Source organism: Vulpes vulpes, chromosome 1, assembly GCF_048418805.1.
Source record: "Vulpes vulpes isolate BD-2025 chromosome 1, VulVul3, whole genome shotgun sequence".
Taxonomy (NCBI): Eukaryota; Metazoa; Chordata; class Mammalia; order Carnivora; family Canidae; genus Vulpes; species Vulpes vulpes.
In genome coordinates, this window is record NC_132780.1 from 85,705,765 (window position 1) to 85,720,569 (window position 14,805).

At 36.4% G+C, this 14,805-nt stretch overlaps 1 protein-coding gene across 11 annotated transcripts in view; it reads right to left on the minus strand.

The window, feature by feature from the left end:
- The window catches only part of UTRN (utrophin), a 497,326-nt gene that overhangs the window by 224,263 nt on the left and 258,258 nt on the right, over positions 1-14,805 (minus strand). For 9 of the 11 annotated variants that reach the window (XM_025997956.2, XM_072719084.1, XM_025997957.2 and 6 more), the window contains one exon: positions 6,884-7,073. In XM_025997956.2, the coding sequence (XP_025853741.2) occupies positions 6,884-7,073 (190 nt within the window). Of the gene's footprint in view, positions 1-609; positions 1,402-6,883; positions 7,074-14,805 lie in introns of those variants that run through there. The other 2 variants (XM_072719127.1, XM_025997963.2) reach the window with 2 other exon arrangements.

Consider the following 14,805-nt stretch of genomic DNA (forward strand, 5'->3'; position numbering starts at 1 on the left):
GACGTAGTATTTGAAATTTGCAACTGTCAAACAAGTTGCCTCCTCAAAGTGTACTTAATCCACCTGCTCAAATAAAATTAAGTTCTTCAAGTTTAACTATAATATATGAAGATTCAAGAAGAGAGGGGATATTTTATGATGTGATTCAGTCTAGTAGTTTCTAAAATATGCCTCAATTTTTTAATTGAAAAACAATTAGCCGTAAAGGGACAGATGATTATTAAGTAATCTACTGAATTATTTTAAACTCTTCTTTTAAATTTACTGAAATTTACACAAGATTAATATATCATTCAATATTAAGACACTCCAAAGTATCACAGAGGTAACAGGTCTTAATGAATGTAGTTTTGCCATATTTTCTCCAGTTTATCAGTCCTTCTCAGAAGATAAGATTTTGTCAAATGCAAAATAAAACATGCACTAAAACAATACTTGTTTCAGATACCCCAAACAAAATTTAATGAAGCAAATCCCTTTAAGAGCTTTCATAATCAGTCACTGAGAGAAGGGATCTTTCCTTGGTAAGAACGCTGAAAGGTTAGTTTTTAGAGCCTGAGAAACAGAATTGTCAGACACCCGAGATCCTCATTTCAATCACTCAGTTACCTTACAGAGCTTCTGATACCGAGGAGAAGAAACTGCCATCCTTTGTAAACGATGTAACAAAACCACAACTTTCTGCAGAGACGTTCTCACCACAGCCATCATTTTAAGTTTACCACACTTCTGGAGACACCTCAGAATTTGCATTATAAATGAAGAGCAATGATCATTTCCTCCCGGTCACTGGACAATGATTTGCCAGTTCTCTGAGCATGCTCGTTTCCAGGAATGCATTTGAAAGATACAGGGGTTTAGGTGCTAGGCAAAAGGAGACTGGTATTCCTTCAACTTCTTCTCAGTTTTAAAAAAAAACCAACAACAACACATACAAACGACACAAAGGAAGCCCCCCAGCAGATGCTCACAGCCGGTACTTGCTCAGCACGGCATGGCCAGACAATGAGCAAGTTGTTGAGCCAAACGCCTGCTGCCGGAGAGGAGTGCACTCCGTAGCCAAAAAGGATATTAAGTGAAACATTAAAGCTGCAGATACATGGCAGACATCCCCTGGGAACAAAGATCCAACACATCACCACCACGGTGCATGCCTCAAGACGAGTTTATATTAAGAGATCGAGTGGTGTTCATTCACTCACTCTTAAGAGAGATGCGTTCACTACCCGACTAAATGCAGCTCTGGCTGTGCTCTGTGGGATGAGTGAATAGACATTGTTATAAATCTTGAGAAGAGCAGAAGGGTACCTGGCTTAAATGATATCAGCCCATACATTAAGTGCTAATAAATCACCTCCTGACAGATCTCAGAACAAGTTCCTCTAAAACAAAACAAGAAATACCTGCAGGGGGTATGTGGCTTTACCTAGGATACCCTAAAAGCAGCTTTGTCCATGGGCTTTCAGATGCCTGCCTGGGAGAAAAGTCGCAAGAAATCAAATTTCTAATGTTAGGTTTGGACTTCTCTAATTAAACAATGAAGTTAGTAAAATACAAAAATAAAAAATAAAAAGTCTGTGACTATTAACATTCCAAATTACCACATTTCCCCTTAGCATCTTCATGATCTCATTTGATTTGCCATAATGCTGTTTTAATTTTATGAGTAAGAATCATAAAATAGGATTATATGATATAAAAATCCAGGACAGAATTTGGGGGTTTTATATGTACGTGTATATGTCAGATGTGTTTTCTACTGTGGCTTGGATACTATTACAAATACCAATTGAGGTAAAGTACTTTTAGGAAATGAGCAAAATAACCCAGAATGATTAAATGACTGGGTCAAAGGGCACAGCCAGAAATAGAAGCCAGACGTTTCTCATTATCAGTGTCCTGCTCAAACTAATAACCCAGGTAAGGCTGCTATTTCTCTACTACTGTCATGATTCTTTAAAAGAAATGCAACACTGAAAGTATTTGTTTCTTTTCTTTTACTTTCTCTTCTCTGTCCTTCATGTTAGTGTGATTGAAAGGACTATACCAGCTCTCAGAGTTGTGTTTACCAAGCAGTGTTTTTGTATATTTTTCTGCTTCTGCTTATATATTTTTTCACTGTAGGTCTATACTGAGAACCTACACTGCCTCCCTCTGGACAGGCTAGCAACATCAAAATATCTACACAAAGCCAAAATTGGAAGAGGCAGTCAATGATGTAATTAAAAATATTAAAAGGCAAAAACAGAGAAACAAACAGTAGATTCATAATTATGTAAGTTTGGGGATTTGGGGAGTTGGTGAGGGGTATCAATAGCTGCTAAGCTTTATATGGTTTCTTCTACGGAGGATGAAAATGTTCTATTTGATCATGGTGACTGTTACTCAACTCTGAATACACTAAAAACAACTGAATTGTACAATTTCAATGGATGGCTTGTGTGAAATGTGAATTACATGTCAATAAAGCTGCAATTTAAAAAATATAGGAAGTTTTCATTCCTGTCCCTGAACAAGCTACATGATGGAGGTAGTACCCGTCAAACACTATGCTGGTTATGGAGCTGAGTACCGGGCAAGATCAACAACAATCTAGACAATCAATTGCACCTATGGAATGGGAGGAAGAAAATTAGGCTGAAAGAGAACATGAGAGATGAAAATATAATAATCCCCAAACACATCCTGTGTGAGTACAAACAGCCACCTCTTAAAGACCACCTCAGAAAGGCACAGGGCAGCAGATTTTCATCCAGGAAAGAATCAGATCATCTCAATTACCTGGTTACTGCTAAACTGCAAAACTTGTATTTTGAAATGTAATTAAAATGATAAAATATCCTAGAATGTAGACATGAAAATTCAGAATAAATGCATTTGAACCAACAGATAAATGTACAGAGAAGCCAATAATAGATTTTCATTCAAAAGTGTACAAAAAAAAAAGTTTCTGCTCTTGAGTCAAATTGTTACCTAAATACAGATCCACAGTGACAACTGCATAGTGAAGCATCTCCTCTTGGATGTTACTCAAATGGCTTAGTTCACTGTAGTCAAAATGAAATTTATCATTCCTTCACACTCCACACTAACTTGCACCACCTCCCTGACTTATTCTTGCCCTATATTCCCATCAACCTCTAATCCCAGCTGGCAATCTTCTTAGTCTCTACCCTTCCCTTGTCTACCCATACTATCAAGTCATCAGGTCTTGTCATTCCCTGTGTGACTGCCTCATTTCTGGTCATTACCTCTCTGACCAGATGGCTGCAAGACTGTCATAGCAGACTGCACACACTACTGTCAGTTTTACCCAGCACAAATTCATTCCTCACAATGCCATCAGCTGGACCCCTATAAAATACAAATCCCATAGCATCACTCTCTTGCTCACTATTCTTTAATGATTTCTCCCTGTTGCCACCAGGTTAAAATATAAAATCCTTAGCAAGTCAAACAAGACCCTCTATGATTTGGACCACTCAGAAATTCAGGAGCTTCTCTCTCCAAAGGATTGGGTTTTCTCTTGCCAACTGTGTGGAGGAGTAAAGCCTAACTGCCTTGCAGACAAGCAATGAGACATAAATATGTAAGTCCAAATGATCAACCAACCTTAATAGAAATGGTATGGATCATAGCATACTCCCAGAAGTTAATCTTCACTTTCTACTGTGCTTCTAAACTATCCCTTATCAAAACTTACCCAAATTCACCTTAAACTGAATACACAATAGCTTAATCATCTTCATGAAATGGTCCCATGGCTCTGCATCCAGTTGTCATAAAGACATGAAGCAAGTACAACCCAGTGTCACATAAGCAGTTCTGCATACACCCCTTGTGCACAGAGCACACATGGGCTGAAATCCTTATTCCACCTCTCTCTTTTTTGTTTAAGATTTTTATTTACTTATTCATGAGAGACACAGAAAGAGAGAGAGGCAGAGACACAGGCAGAGGGAGAAACAGGCTCCATGCAGGGAGCCCGACGTGGGACTTGATCCGGAGACTCCAGGTTCACACCCTGGGCTGAAGGCAGCGCTAAACCGCTGAGCCACCCGGGCTGCCCCTTATTCCGTCTCTTTAGTGCACCCATAAATTCCCCCATCACCACCACCACCACTACCACGTCACCAGAAAATTTCTTTTATAATTTCAGACACTTTTGTTTATACATTCATTTTCTTCAACAAACATCTTTCCACTCCCAAACAAGTTTGCATTTTAACTATCTGTTCAGTCACACAAATGGAGAAGTCATTAATACAAAAAGTCATAGGATAATTTAAATTCTCTTGTCTCAGGGCGCCTAGATGGCCCAGTCAGTTAAGTGTCTGCCTTTGGCTCAAGTCATGATCTCAGGATCCTGGGAGAGACCTGCATCAAGCTCCCCGCTCAGCAGGGAGTCTGCTTCTCCCTCTCCCTCTGCTCCTCTCTCTGACTAGTGTGCTGTCTCTCTCTCTCTCTCTCTCTCTCTCAAATAAATACAATCTCTTAAAAAAAATTCTCGTCTCAGAAATACTCAGCAAAAGGTACTAAGTCTCTAAATGCATCCACCTATAAAGCGCCAAAAATAAAGCCATAGGATTTTTAAAAATAAAATAGAGAGAATGTTTTAAAATGAAGATCATTTTTAAAAGGAGCAAGGCAGTGAAAAATCATGCAAATTACCATAACGGGAAATATTCTAAACAAAAAAAAATACATGTGTTTATCTTTAAACAAAGAGACTGAAATAGGCTCTTAATAACTGTACTCTTTAATACTTCTTATGAGCCACAACATTAAATTTCAACAACATTAAACTATTTTTGAGAGGCATTTACTATACATGTCATAATGTGCTTTATTATTTTAGTCAGTAACCTTTCTTTCTTGGTGCCAGTTGCCATAAAACAAGCAATCTTGTGCTTAGTTATTTTTATTTAGAAAGATTTTAAACATCTTCATTTACATTTATTTCTACAGTTTGAGTATTCATTAAATATTAAGAATATATCCCAAGATAAAATGCGCTAGGAGACGTAAACTCTAAAATAGGTCCATGTTTTGCCAATGCTCATCATCTAGGTTCATTTCAAGCCTCCTTTGCTCATTGTCTAAAAACTGCTGCTTCCTTGTCAAGTGCACAACCTGCATATCTTTTGAGTTTAACACCATTACATAAAGTAAGCACCCATGAACAGCCTGACCATAGGTCAGGCTTCCAGTTGTCTAAATCATAAAAAATAATACATTCCAGCATCAGCACACATTTGGATCCCTCTTGAACCCCCTGAAAATGAGATAATAGCTAAATATTTTTTCAAATAACATGGATAGTGACCTCCTGAAATTCTAGATGGTGACACAAAAGAACATATTTAACCTTGACACTTGCTGGGCCACCCTCATTACTAAGTCACAAATGTATAATGCAATGAATACAAAATAAGAAGTAATATAAGTAAACATAGGTTTCCGGTAAATTAGTCTTGAGGACTAATACATAAAACACCCTAACAGTCCTTGTGCATGGGAACAAGTTAAAGTAGGCCCATTCCCCAAAAGTTCCTTTTAAAAAAAAATGTTTATTCTTTTTAGTGTAAACAATTTCAAACTTAGGAAAAATGTGTAAGAATAAGAATAGTTCTAAGAAGGCTATCCAGATCCACGTATTTGTGAACATTCTGAGTTTCAAGGGAAAAGAATTCTAAGAAAAGACTCAGAAAGGTCATCATGCTGAATTTCATAATGGTGAAGTCGGGGTCCATGGGCCACAGTCAGTATTTACCTAGAATGTACACACTCTACAGTACTTAGAATACCGTAATCTCTACCCATGAGAAGTCATGTGATCAGCTGGGACCAGAGAAGACATGCCCCAGATGATACTGGGTCACAAGTTCACAGGCATATCAGGAATAATGATGGTCAAAATGATGTGAGGATGACATGGCATACAGAAGTAAGCAGATGTGAAACTGTAGTAGGCAAGGGAACTTCTCCATTAAAATTGGTTTGTTTGGGTTTTTTTAAGATTTTATTTATTCATGAGAGACATGGAAAGAGAGGCAGAGACAGAGGCAAAGGGAGAAGCAGGCTCCCTGCAGGGAGCCTGATGTGGGGCTCACTCCCAGGACCCTGAGATCACGATCTGAGCCAAAGGCAGATGCTCAACCACTGAGACCCCCTGGCGTCCCTCCATTAAAATCAATTTTAAAACCAAGTTCTGAAGGAGACGGTCTGCAACTGGCAAGAGTAGGTCATTCAACACAAATATGGTAAATTCAAGGTCACTGAAGCAATTGTACTTGGGGCAGAGAAAGATACAGGCATGCTATGTGACATTCCTCAACAATTTTTTGTAAAGGGAAGATTCTGTGTTAGCACATTTTGGGAGGAGAGAACTTTGAACCTCAGACTGCATATACAATCATAGCCATCAAGCTAAAGACATAAAAGTAATACATAAGTAAGACATAAAAGTAATCCAAAGCCTAATGTTCGCAGTTGTAAATTAAGCCACAGAGCCTTTGAAGCTTTATATTAAGTATGTTGTAATAAATGGAGAGAGAAACAACTTCATATTAAAAGGAAATGCCCTTATAATTTAGGATTCAATAAGGCAAAGCGAAACACAGTTTAAAATGACAAAAACAGAACAGCTATGAGCCTATGAGTGTAAATAAACAATTATTACTTCCATAAAACAAGGTGTTTTTTCTCTATTATTAAGTATAATATTTTAGAGATCTGATTCCCAGAAACCAATGATTCACACGCGAGCGTGGATCTCAGAATTAGGTAACTACCTCACCCTTCCGTAGTAATGTTTGCATGTAGCTGGGTCAAACAACACACGGGAAATAAAAATGCCGGGTGCAGGTTCCCATGCACTTGCCTGCATCTGCTGTGTGAGCTCCCTGGCCAACAGAGTGTCCTGAAGAGCATTCTCCCGCTGAGAGGCATCCGCAAGCACGTTAACTGTGGTTTCTGCTTCTTGTATCCACTTTAGGAAGTTCTCCAGGTCCCGACGAGAGGCCTGCACTGCCCTCAACTCTGCTTCCAAGGCACTCTGTCTGTCAGTAATGCTGCAAGTCAAAGGATGACATTACTTACAGAGTGACAGTCCACATCATGAACACCCTAAAAAACAAATTAACAGACAGCCTCCAAGGAACCTTTATTTGTTTAAGTACCTAATGTAACTCAGACATTTATTTCTATGGGTGTCTGGAATCATCCTTAATGGGAGGAGTAATGTAAATAGAGAGAAGAGGGAGAGGGAGAGAGACATATAAATATTAACAAAATCACATCCATATCATAAAATAATTATGACTCCATTTTGCAACTCCTAATTGTATATTAAGTTATCCCCCAATGTTTTACTTTGATACCTTGGTATTATGCCTGACAGTCAGAGGAAATATCAATAAATATTCATGCAATGAGTGACTAAATGAGTTCTAGGAAGCAGTAACATCAGAATACTTAAGTAAAAGGAAAATAATTTAAAGGGCTTACTTTACGTATTTTAAAACAACTCAGGTCAATACAAGTTGGTTCTTTAAGCTCATTTAATAATATTATATTTGGAAAATCAAGCTTTTATAAACCCTTCAATAAATCTACATCAAAATTAATACACAGAAATGTAGAGCTGCATGATTTAAGGATCTTCAAACCTGTAAATCCAATCTTTAAAATTATATAAACCACAAGCTTCTTAAGAAGAAAACAAACAATTTTAGGGGCACCTGGGTAGCTCAGTTAAGCGTCTGACTCTTGGCTTTTAGCTCATGATCTAAGGGTCATTAGATCAAGTCCCACACAGGGCTCTGTGCTGGGCATGGAGCCTGTTTAAGATTCTCTCTTTCTCTCTCCTTCTACCCCTCTTCATGCCACTCACTCTCTCATAAATAAATAAATAAATAAATAAATAAATAAATAAATAAATAAATAAATACGGATACTAGCAATTACACCCTATGGGTTTAAACCCAAAGGAACTGAAAACATATCTACACAAAAATTTGTATACAAATTTTCATATAACATCATTATTTACTATAGCCAAATAACAGAATCAACCCAAATGTCCATTGATAAAGAAATAGACAAAAGGTAGTATACTCATATATGAATTATTCAACCACAAAAAGGATTGAAATGCTAATACTTGTCCTAACACGTATGAACCTTGAAATATCAAGTGAGAGAAGCCAGACACAAAAAGCCACATTTTGTGTGTTTCCCTTCATATTATAAGAAATGTCTACACAGAGAGAAAAAGAGATTAGCTGTTGTCTAAGACTGGAGTGGAAGGCAACAGAACTGACTGCTAATTGGGTTTTTGGTTTCTTTTGGGGTGATAGAATGTTTTGAAATTAAGAGGACTGTGATGGTTGCACAACACAGTGAATATACTAAAAACCTCTGAGATGTACACTTTAAAAGGGTTAATTTCATGGTAATATGAACTATATCACAATAAAAAGTCAGCATGTGTAATATGATCTCACATATATATGTTCTATCTCATCCACTCATCTATCCATACAACATGCATCCATCTACCCGTCCTACATACAGTATTATCTGTGTACATATAGATAAAAGGATAAATGTCCGGAATGTTAATATTAAAAATTATTTCTAGGTGCTGGGATTTAAGGTGGTTTACTTTCCTATTTGTACTTTTCCTGTATTCTCTGAATTTATAATGAACAAGTATCTTCTATACACATCAATAAACAAATTCTTTAAATAAACGGGTAAGAGATTTAAACAGAGGTCATCATAGAAGATATATGGATGGCAAATAAGCACAGGAAAAGATACTTGGCATCATTAATCATCAGAGAAATGTAAATTCAAACTACAATAAGATATCACTACCTATTAAACTGGCTTTAAGAAAATGAATATACCAAGTGCTAGTGACAATGCAGAGTAACTGCCAACTCTCATACATTGCAAGTGGGAGTATAAAATGGTACTGCCACTGAAAAACAGTTTGGCAGATTTTTTTTTTAATAAAGTTAACCATGTACTCAAGAACAATCCAACAATCAATCCTACTCCTAAGTATTTACTCAAAAGAAATGAAAATATATACCCACACAAAACCTATATGCAAATCTTTATTCATAATGGCCCCACACAGGCAATAACCCAAATGTCATCAAGTAGAAAACAGATAAACTATGGTATATGCATACAATGAAATACTATTCTAAATACTGATAGATTCAACAACATGGATGAAATCTCAAATGCATTATGCTAGGTGAAAAACACCAGACACAAAAGCTCTATGTTTCTACTCATAAGCCGTTCTAGAAAATCATCAACCTCATCTGAGCATTTACCTACTAAGAAACTTCCAATAGTGTTTGGCTGCCTGCAGAATAAACCCAAATGCTTTTCCTGAAACTCAATGTCCTCCATAATTTATCGTTAATTCACTTTTCTAGCTTATCCCCCAGTTCTCGCCAATGCTCTGGTCAGATCAGGATACTATACTCTTTTTTTTTTTTCTCTAGGATATTCTTAATCCTGTGCTTACCCCAAAACTTGGCATACACATAAAAATGTCCTTCTGACACCTCCACTTACCCAAATCCCACTGATCCTTAATGTTAAGATCTACCTTCTTTAGAACATCCCAGGCCAATTAGATTTCCTTGCTCTGAGATTATAAAAGGTCATTACTCCTACTTATACAGAAATTAATCACATGTATCCTGGAAAAGCCTTTGGATTGTGATCTTGTTTCATGCTTTGAATGAATTTCAAATACTTTCAAATGAATTTAATACTTTGTCAGTATTACATAGGTTTGTTTTTTGTTCTCCTGTTTTATAGACTTACTATGGGCAGAAACAGTCTTATGTATCTCCATATTTCTCAGAGTCCTTATTACAGTATTATAATAAGTATTTATAGAATAATGACAGTCTATAATGTATTTAAACTTACCTCCCAATCACCAGTTTTCAAGAAGCTACTAAGAGAAGGCCTCCACAAAAATCAGTTTGTAAATCAAAAGAGAAAAAAAAAGATAGGAAAAGCATAAAAACAAAAGATCTGAGAGAGAGAGAGAGAGAGAGAGCATGCGAGAGAGCTCAAACCGGCTTTTGTGCTAATGGTGAAAAGAGATCTCAGAAGAGACCGGGATGAACTGGGCCAGATGAGGACTGTCATCACCATTCCAACTGCTATGATTTCTTATTTTAACTTGACAAAACTTTGACAAAACCAATGAAGGATACACTCTGACAAAACAAGGAAATAACCCAAAAGAGAAAACACACACACACACACACACACACACACACACACACACACACAAACCCACACCTGAAATCCAGGAAATAGGGATTCCAAAATAGGAGAAAAGCACAGAAAATCTCTAGGATTATGGTTCTGCAGCAGGCATAGAAAGTATATCTACAGAAGAAATGTCTCTAAGAAAAGATATTAGAAGTGATAGACTGCTTACTATGATTGACTTTGTGGGAAATTGTACTGTCAGACCATTGGAAAATGAGGGAAGAATTCATAATAGATGCAAAGAAATCTAAGCACATAAAAGCAAGGCAATTATTAATTTCAGGTAAAAAAAAACAGAGAGGAAGCAAAATTAGAGTAAACTTTAGCACCTGGCTGTTAATAATGTTTAGACACACCTAACATTGTCAACACTGAATATCTGTTTATTTAAAAATTCAGCAATGAGTTGATACAGCCACTGTGGAAAACAATATGGTGATCCCTCAAAAATTTAAAAATAGAATTAACATATGATCCACTTTTGGGTATACACCCCAAAAAACTAAAAACAGGGTCTTGAAAAGATATCTGTATACCCACATTCATAGCAGCATTATTCATAACAGGGAAAACATGGAAGCAACCCAAGTGTGCATCAACAAATGTATGGATATGCCAAATGTAATACACATACAATGGGATATTATTCAGCCTTAAAGAGGAAAGAAATTCTGACATTTGTTATAACATGGAGGAACCCTGAGCACATTATACTAGGTGAAATAAGCTAGTCACAAAAATACAAATACTGGATGATTCCACTTATATGAGGTACTCAAAGTAGTCAAATCCATAAAGACAAAGATAAGAATGGTGGTTGCCAGGGGTGGGAAAAAGAAAGAATAGCAAGTTATTGTCTAATGAGACAAGAGTTTTTGTTCTGCAAAATGAAAAGAATCATGGGAATGGATGGTGGTGATGGTTGCACAACAGCATGAATATTTACTACCATTGAACTGTATACTTAAAAATGGTTAAGAAGGTAAATTTTATGTTATGTGTATTTTATCACAATGAAAAGTGAAAAAATTCAATGATGAGGAAGGGAAAACATGAGAAAGGTATACTTTATATATTTAGTAGAACAGGGTACCAAATAAGTCTAATACTGATGTACTAGAAGGTAAAAGTGTATGCATTTCATTTAGAATATAGAAACATATAAATGATATACGGAAAAGCCAAAAGAGGAAAAAGCAGTTGCCCCCAGAGAATTGGACAGTGGTGAGTAGTGAGAGAACTGCTGTATTTTGTAATAAACCTTCTAATTTTTTAAATCATACATATGTATTTCTTTACTTTCTAAAATTTAGACGTTACCCACTAGAATTTGTGTGGTTGGTGGTGGTGCTGGTGTTTTATTTTCCACCTAACCCCAGCCACATTTTCAATTTTTAAAACAATAATAAAAAGACATTAAGAATATCCAAAAAAAGGGTGTTCCCAAAAGGTACTGAAAAAGCAAAAAAATTAAAGGAGTATACACATGCAATTAATCGATCATGAACAGGCAGGCAATTCTTAACACTCACATAAAACTAATGACTATAAAATTTGATAAAGTCAAACACTTTAATTTTACAGAATAAATATCATTTATTTTTAAGACTATTCATGTGAATAAAATAGGTTATGTGGCAAACAGCTAATGTAAAAGCAGATCATTATAGATTAGCTCTATTAAACCTTTAAGAACGCCCAGACTAAAAGAAAAGGATGCAATGTCTGAGAATCCTGTGGGGTTATTTATTTACCTATAAAAATGAAGCAATTACTAATCCTCAGTCCAGAGTTTTACTTTTTACTTCTTTTATCTTAAATATCCTTCTACCCCATCTCCCCATTCCCACTAACCTTCCCCTTCTGACCTAATCAATTTCTACTTCCCCTCCAGAACTCAGTGCAAACACCTTCTATGGCACCTCACCCCACACATCGCATGACATCCCTTAACCTGGCTATCATGCCATGCTGCTGTGACAAATCACCACAAACACAGTACCTTAGAGCACCTGAAGGTTGTTATCATCTCATAGTTCTGTCAGTTAGTTTCTGAGATGGGGCTCACTGAACTAAAATCAAGTTGTCAGCAGGGCTGTGTCCCTTTGTGGAAGCTCTAGAGACAGTATTTTTTCCTCGTCATTTCCGGCTTCTGGCTGGAGGTCACTCATATTCCTTGGCTCCTGACTTCTGCCATCTTTACTTTTAAAGATGCATGTGATAGAACTGGGCCCACTCAGATGATCCAAGATAGACTCCCTACCTTTGGAATGGTAGGTGGGATGTGGGAGTCCATATCCCACCTCATCATATCTCTAATCATGACTGTAAGTGACTATTTTGTTGTCTGTTTAAAGCTTCTGTATCATCAGTGTCCCTGGTATCCCCAGGCCCCACACACAGCAGCAACTCAAGTTATGTACTAAATAAACTAATACAAAAATAGGAATAGCACCTTCCTTCCTGCAATAATTTAAGGACAAAATGAGGTATACATACATAAATGTATCAAGATGTAGTAAATACCCAAGAAATAATATTTTCCCTAATCTGTACATTAATTGAGTGAAATATTGGGAAATTCATTTTGCTTAGAGCGTGCAAATGTGCAGTTTAATAATAAAGATCTTGGAGATTTTTTTCAAGGTCACATATATCTGGGTGTCAGATATTTTTTATCATGAATGTAATCAGTTATTAAAAATAATAACCGGGATCCCTGGGTGGCGCAGCGGTTTAGCGCCTGCCTTTGGCCCAGGGTGCGATCCTGGAAATCCGGGATCGAATCCCACGTCAGGCTCCCGGTGCATGAAGCCTGCTTCTCCCTCTGCCTGTGTCTCTGCCTCTCTCTCTCTCTCTCTCTCTCTCTCTGTGACTATCATAAATAAATAAAAATTTTTTAAAAATGAATAATAATAATAATAATAACCATCCTAGAAACTAAACACTATTTATAACAGCCCAAACTGTCTTCATATTATTGTAATAAATAAACATTTTAAAACCTTATAATAATAATGTATATTAATTTATAGGCTGATTTTTTCATGTAATTTCATATGCAATTTCAGTAGAATATAGCTCAGAGGTTAACATACTACCTATGTTAGTCTTCTTAAAATTAGATCCAATGCCAGAGCACGGTATATTAGACACTGCAAGAAACTTTTATCCATTTCCAAGGAACTTCACATGATTTATCATACTACATAAGGCCAAAAATAATTGGTAAAACGAGAGGTTCAGGAATGTGTATGCACAGTTTATCGCAAAGGCTAATAAATTACCTTTAATGCCATTTGCTCATTGCTCTCAGAAGAAAATGACCTACTTCTACCACCCCTGCCATTTACTAGCTATATGGCTTAGGATAAATCCTTCAAATCTCCAATTTGTTTTTTCCATCCTTAAAATAAGCTGCTTGGACTAAATGAGTAAAGGACCCATATCAGAGTCTCCAAGGGTCCTTTTAAATAAAACTACATAATCCATCACAGAGATTATAAAACCTGCTAGAAGAGATCCCTCTAATATCACCCCCGTCCCTATCTTCAAATTCTGCTTCATCAAGAAACACTGCATATAAATGAAATGTTACCAATAGGGAAAGATGAGTGTTGTGCAGGCAGCAAAAAGGTTGGGAAATTCCTAAGATCCATATGCAAGTTCCTAAGATCACATCCAGCACTGAACTCCCATTTGTCTCCAACTCTCAGGGAAGAGTTTATATTTGGCAGTTCAGGCTGCTACATCTCAAGATCAGAAGAACCAAAGGAGGTTCTAAGAAATTGAGAATATAGGAGAAGGAGCACTGTCACAGAAAAAAAAAAAAAAAGATTTCAAGTTTAGAGAATTGTGGCTACTAGACAGATGATTTTTTTTAAAATCTTTTTTAGCCTATAAATCATAAAGAGTAAGGATAGCCTGGAAGCCTAAAAGATAACAATATCTGAAGTATAGAAGGGCAACTTTAGCAGAAACAAGAGTTTTTACTTCAAACAGGAGTAATAGACTATAGAATTCTTTGGGACAGGAAATGGTGCACACTGAAAATATAAATAGCTTCTCACAAAAGATTTGAGGAATCCATGGGCGACAAATTTATAATAGTTTATATTAAAGGGAACTGGGATTTTTTAAATGTAAACTCTTAGCTATAAAGCAGCTGATATTCTACAAATAGCTTATAGTTATTTTGTAGCATAAGAAAACATGGCCATCCACATAACTGACTTTTTAATGGCATTTTAAAGATGTCATATAGTACTTGGTAATGTTAAGCTATAAGATATATTAATCAAATGTGCATGTGCTTATTATAATTGGTTAAGAGTGAACATAAATAGATATGCCTTTTTTATTATTTTAATGGAAACCCCACAGTTATGTGTTGCTAAATTTTGGTATACTTAAAAGGGGACCTTTACAGTTACATGAGATTTAAATATATTTATCTCTTTTGAGAGGAAAATAGTGGCATCAAAA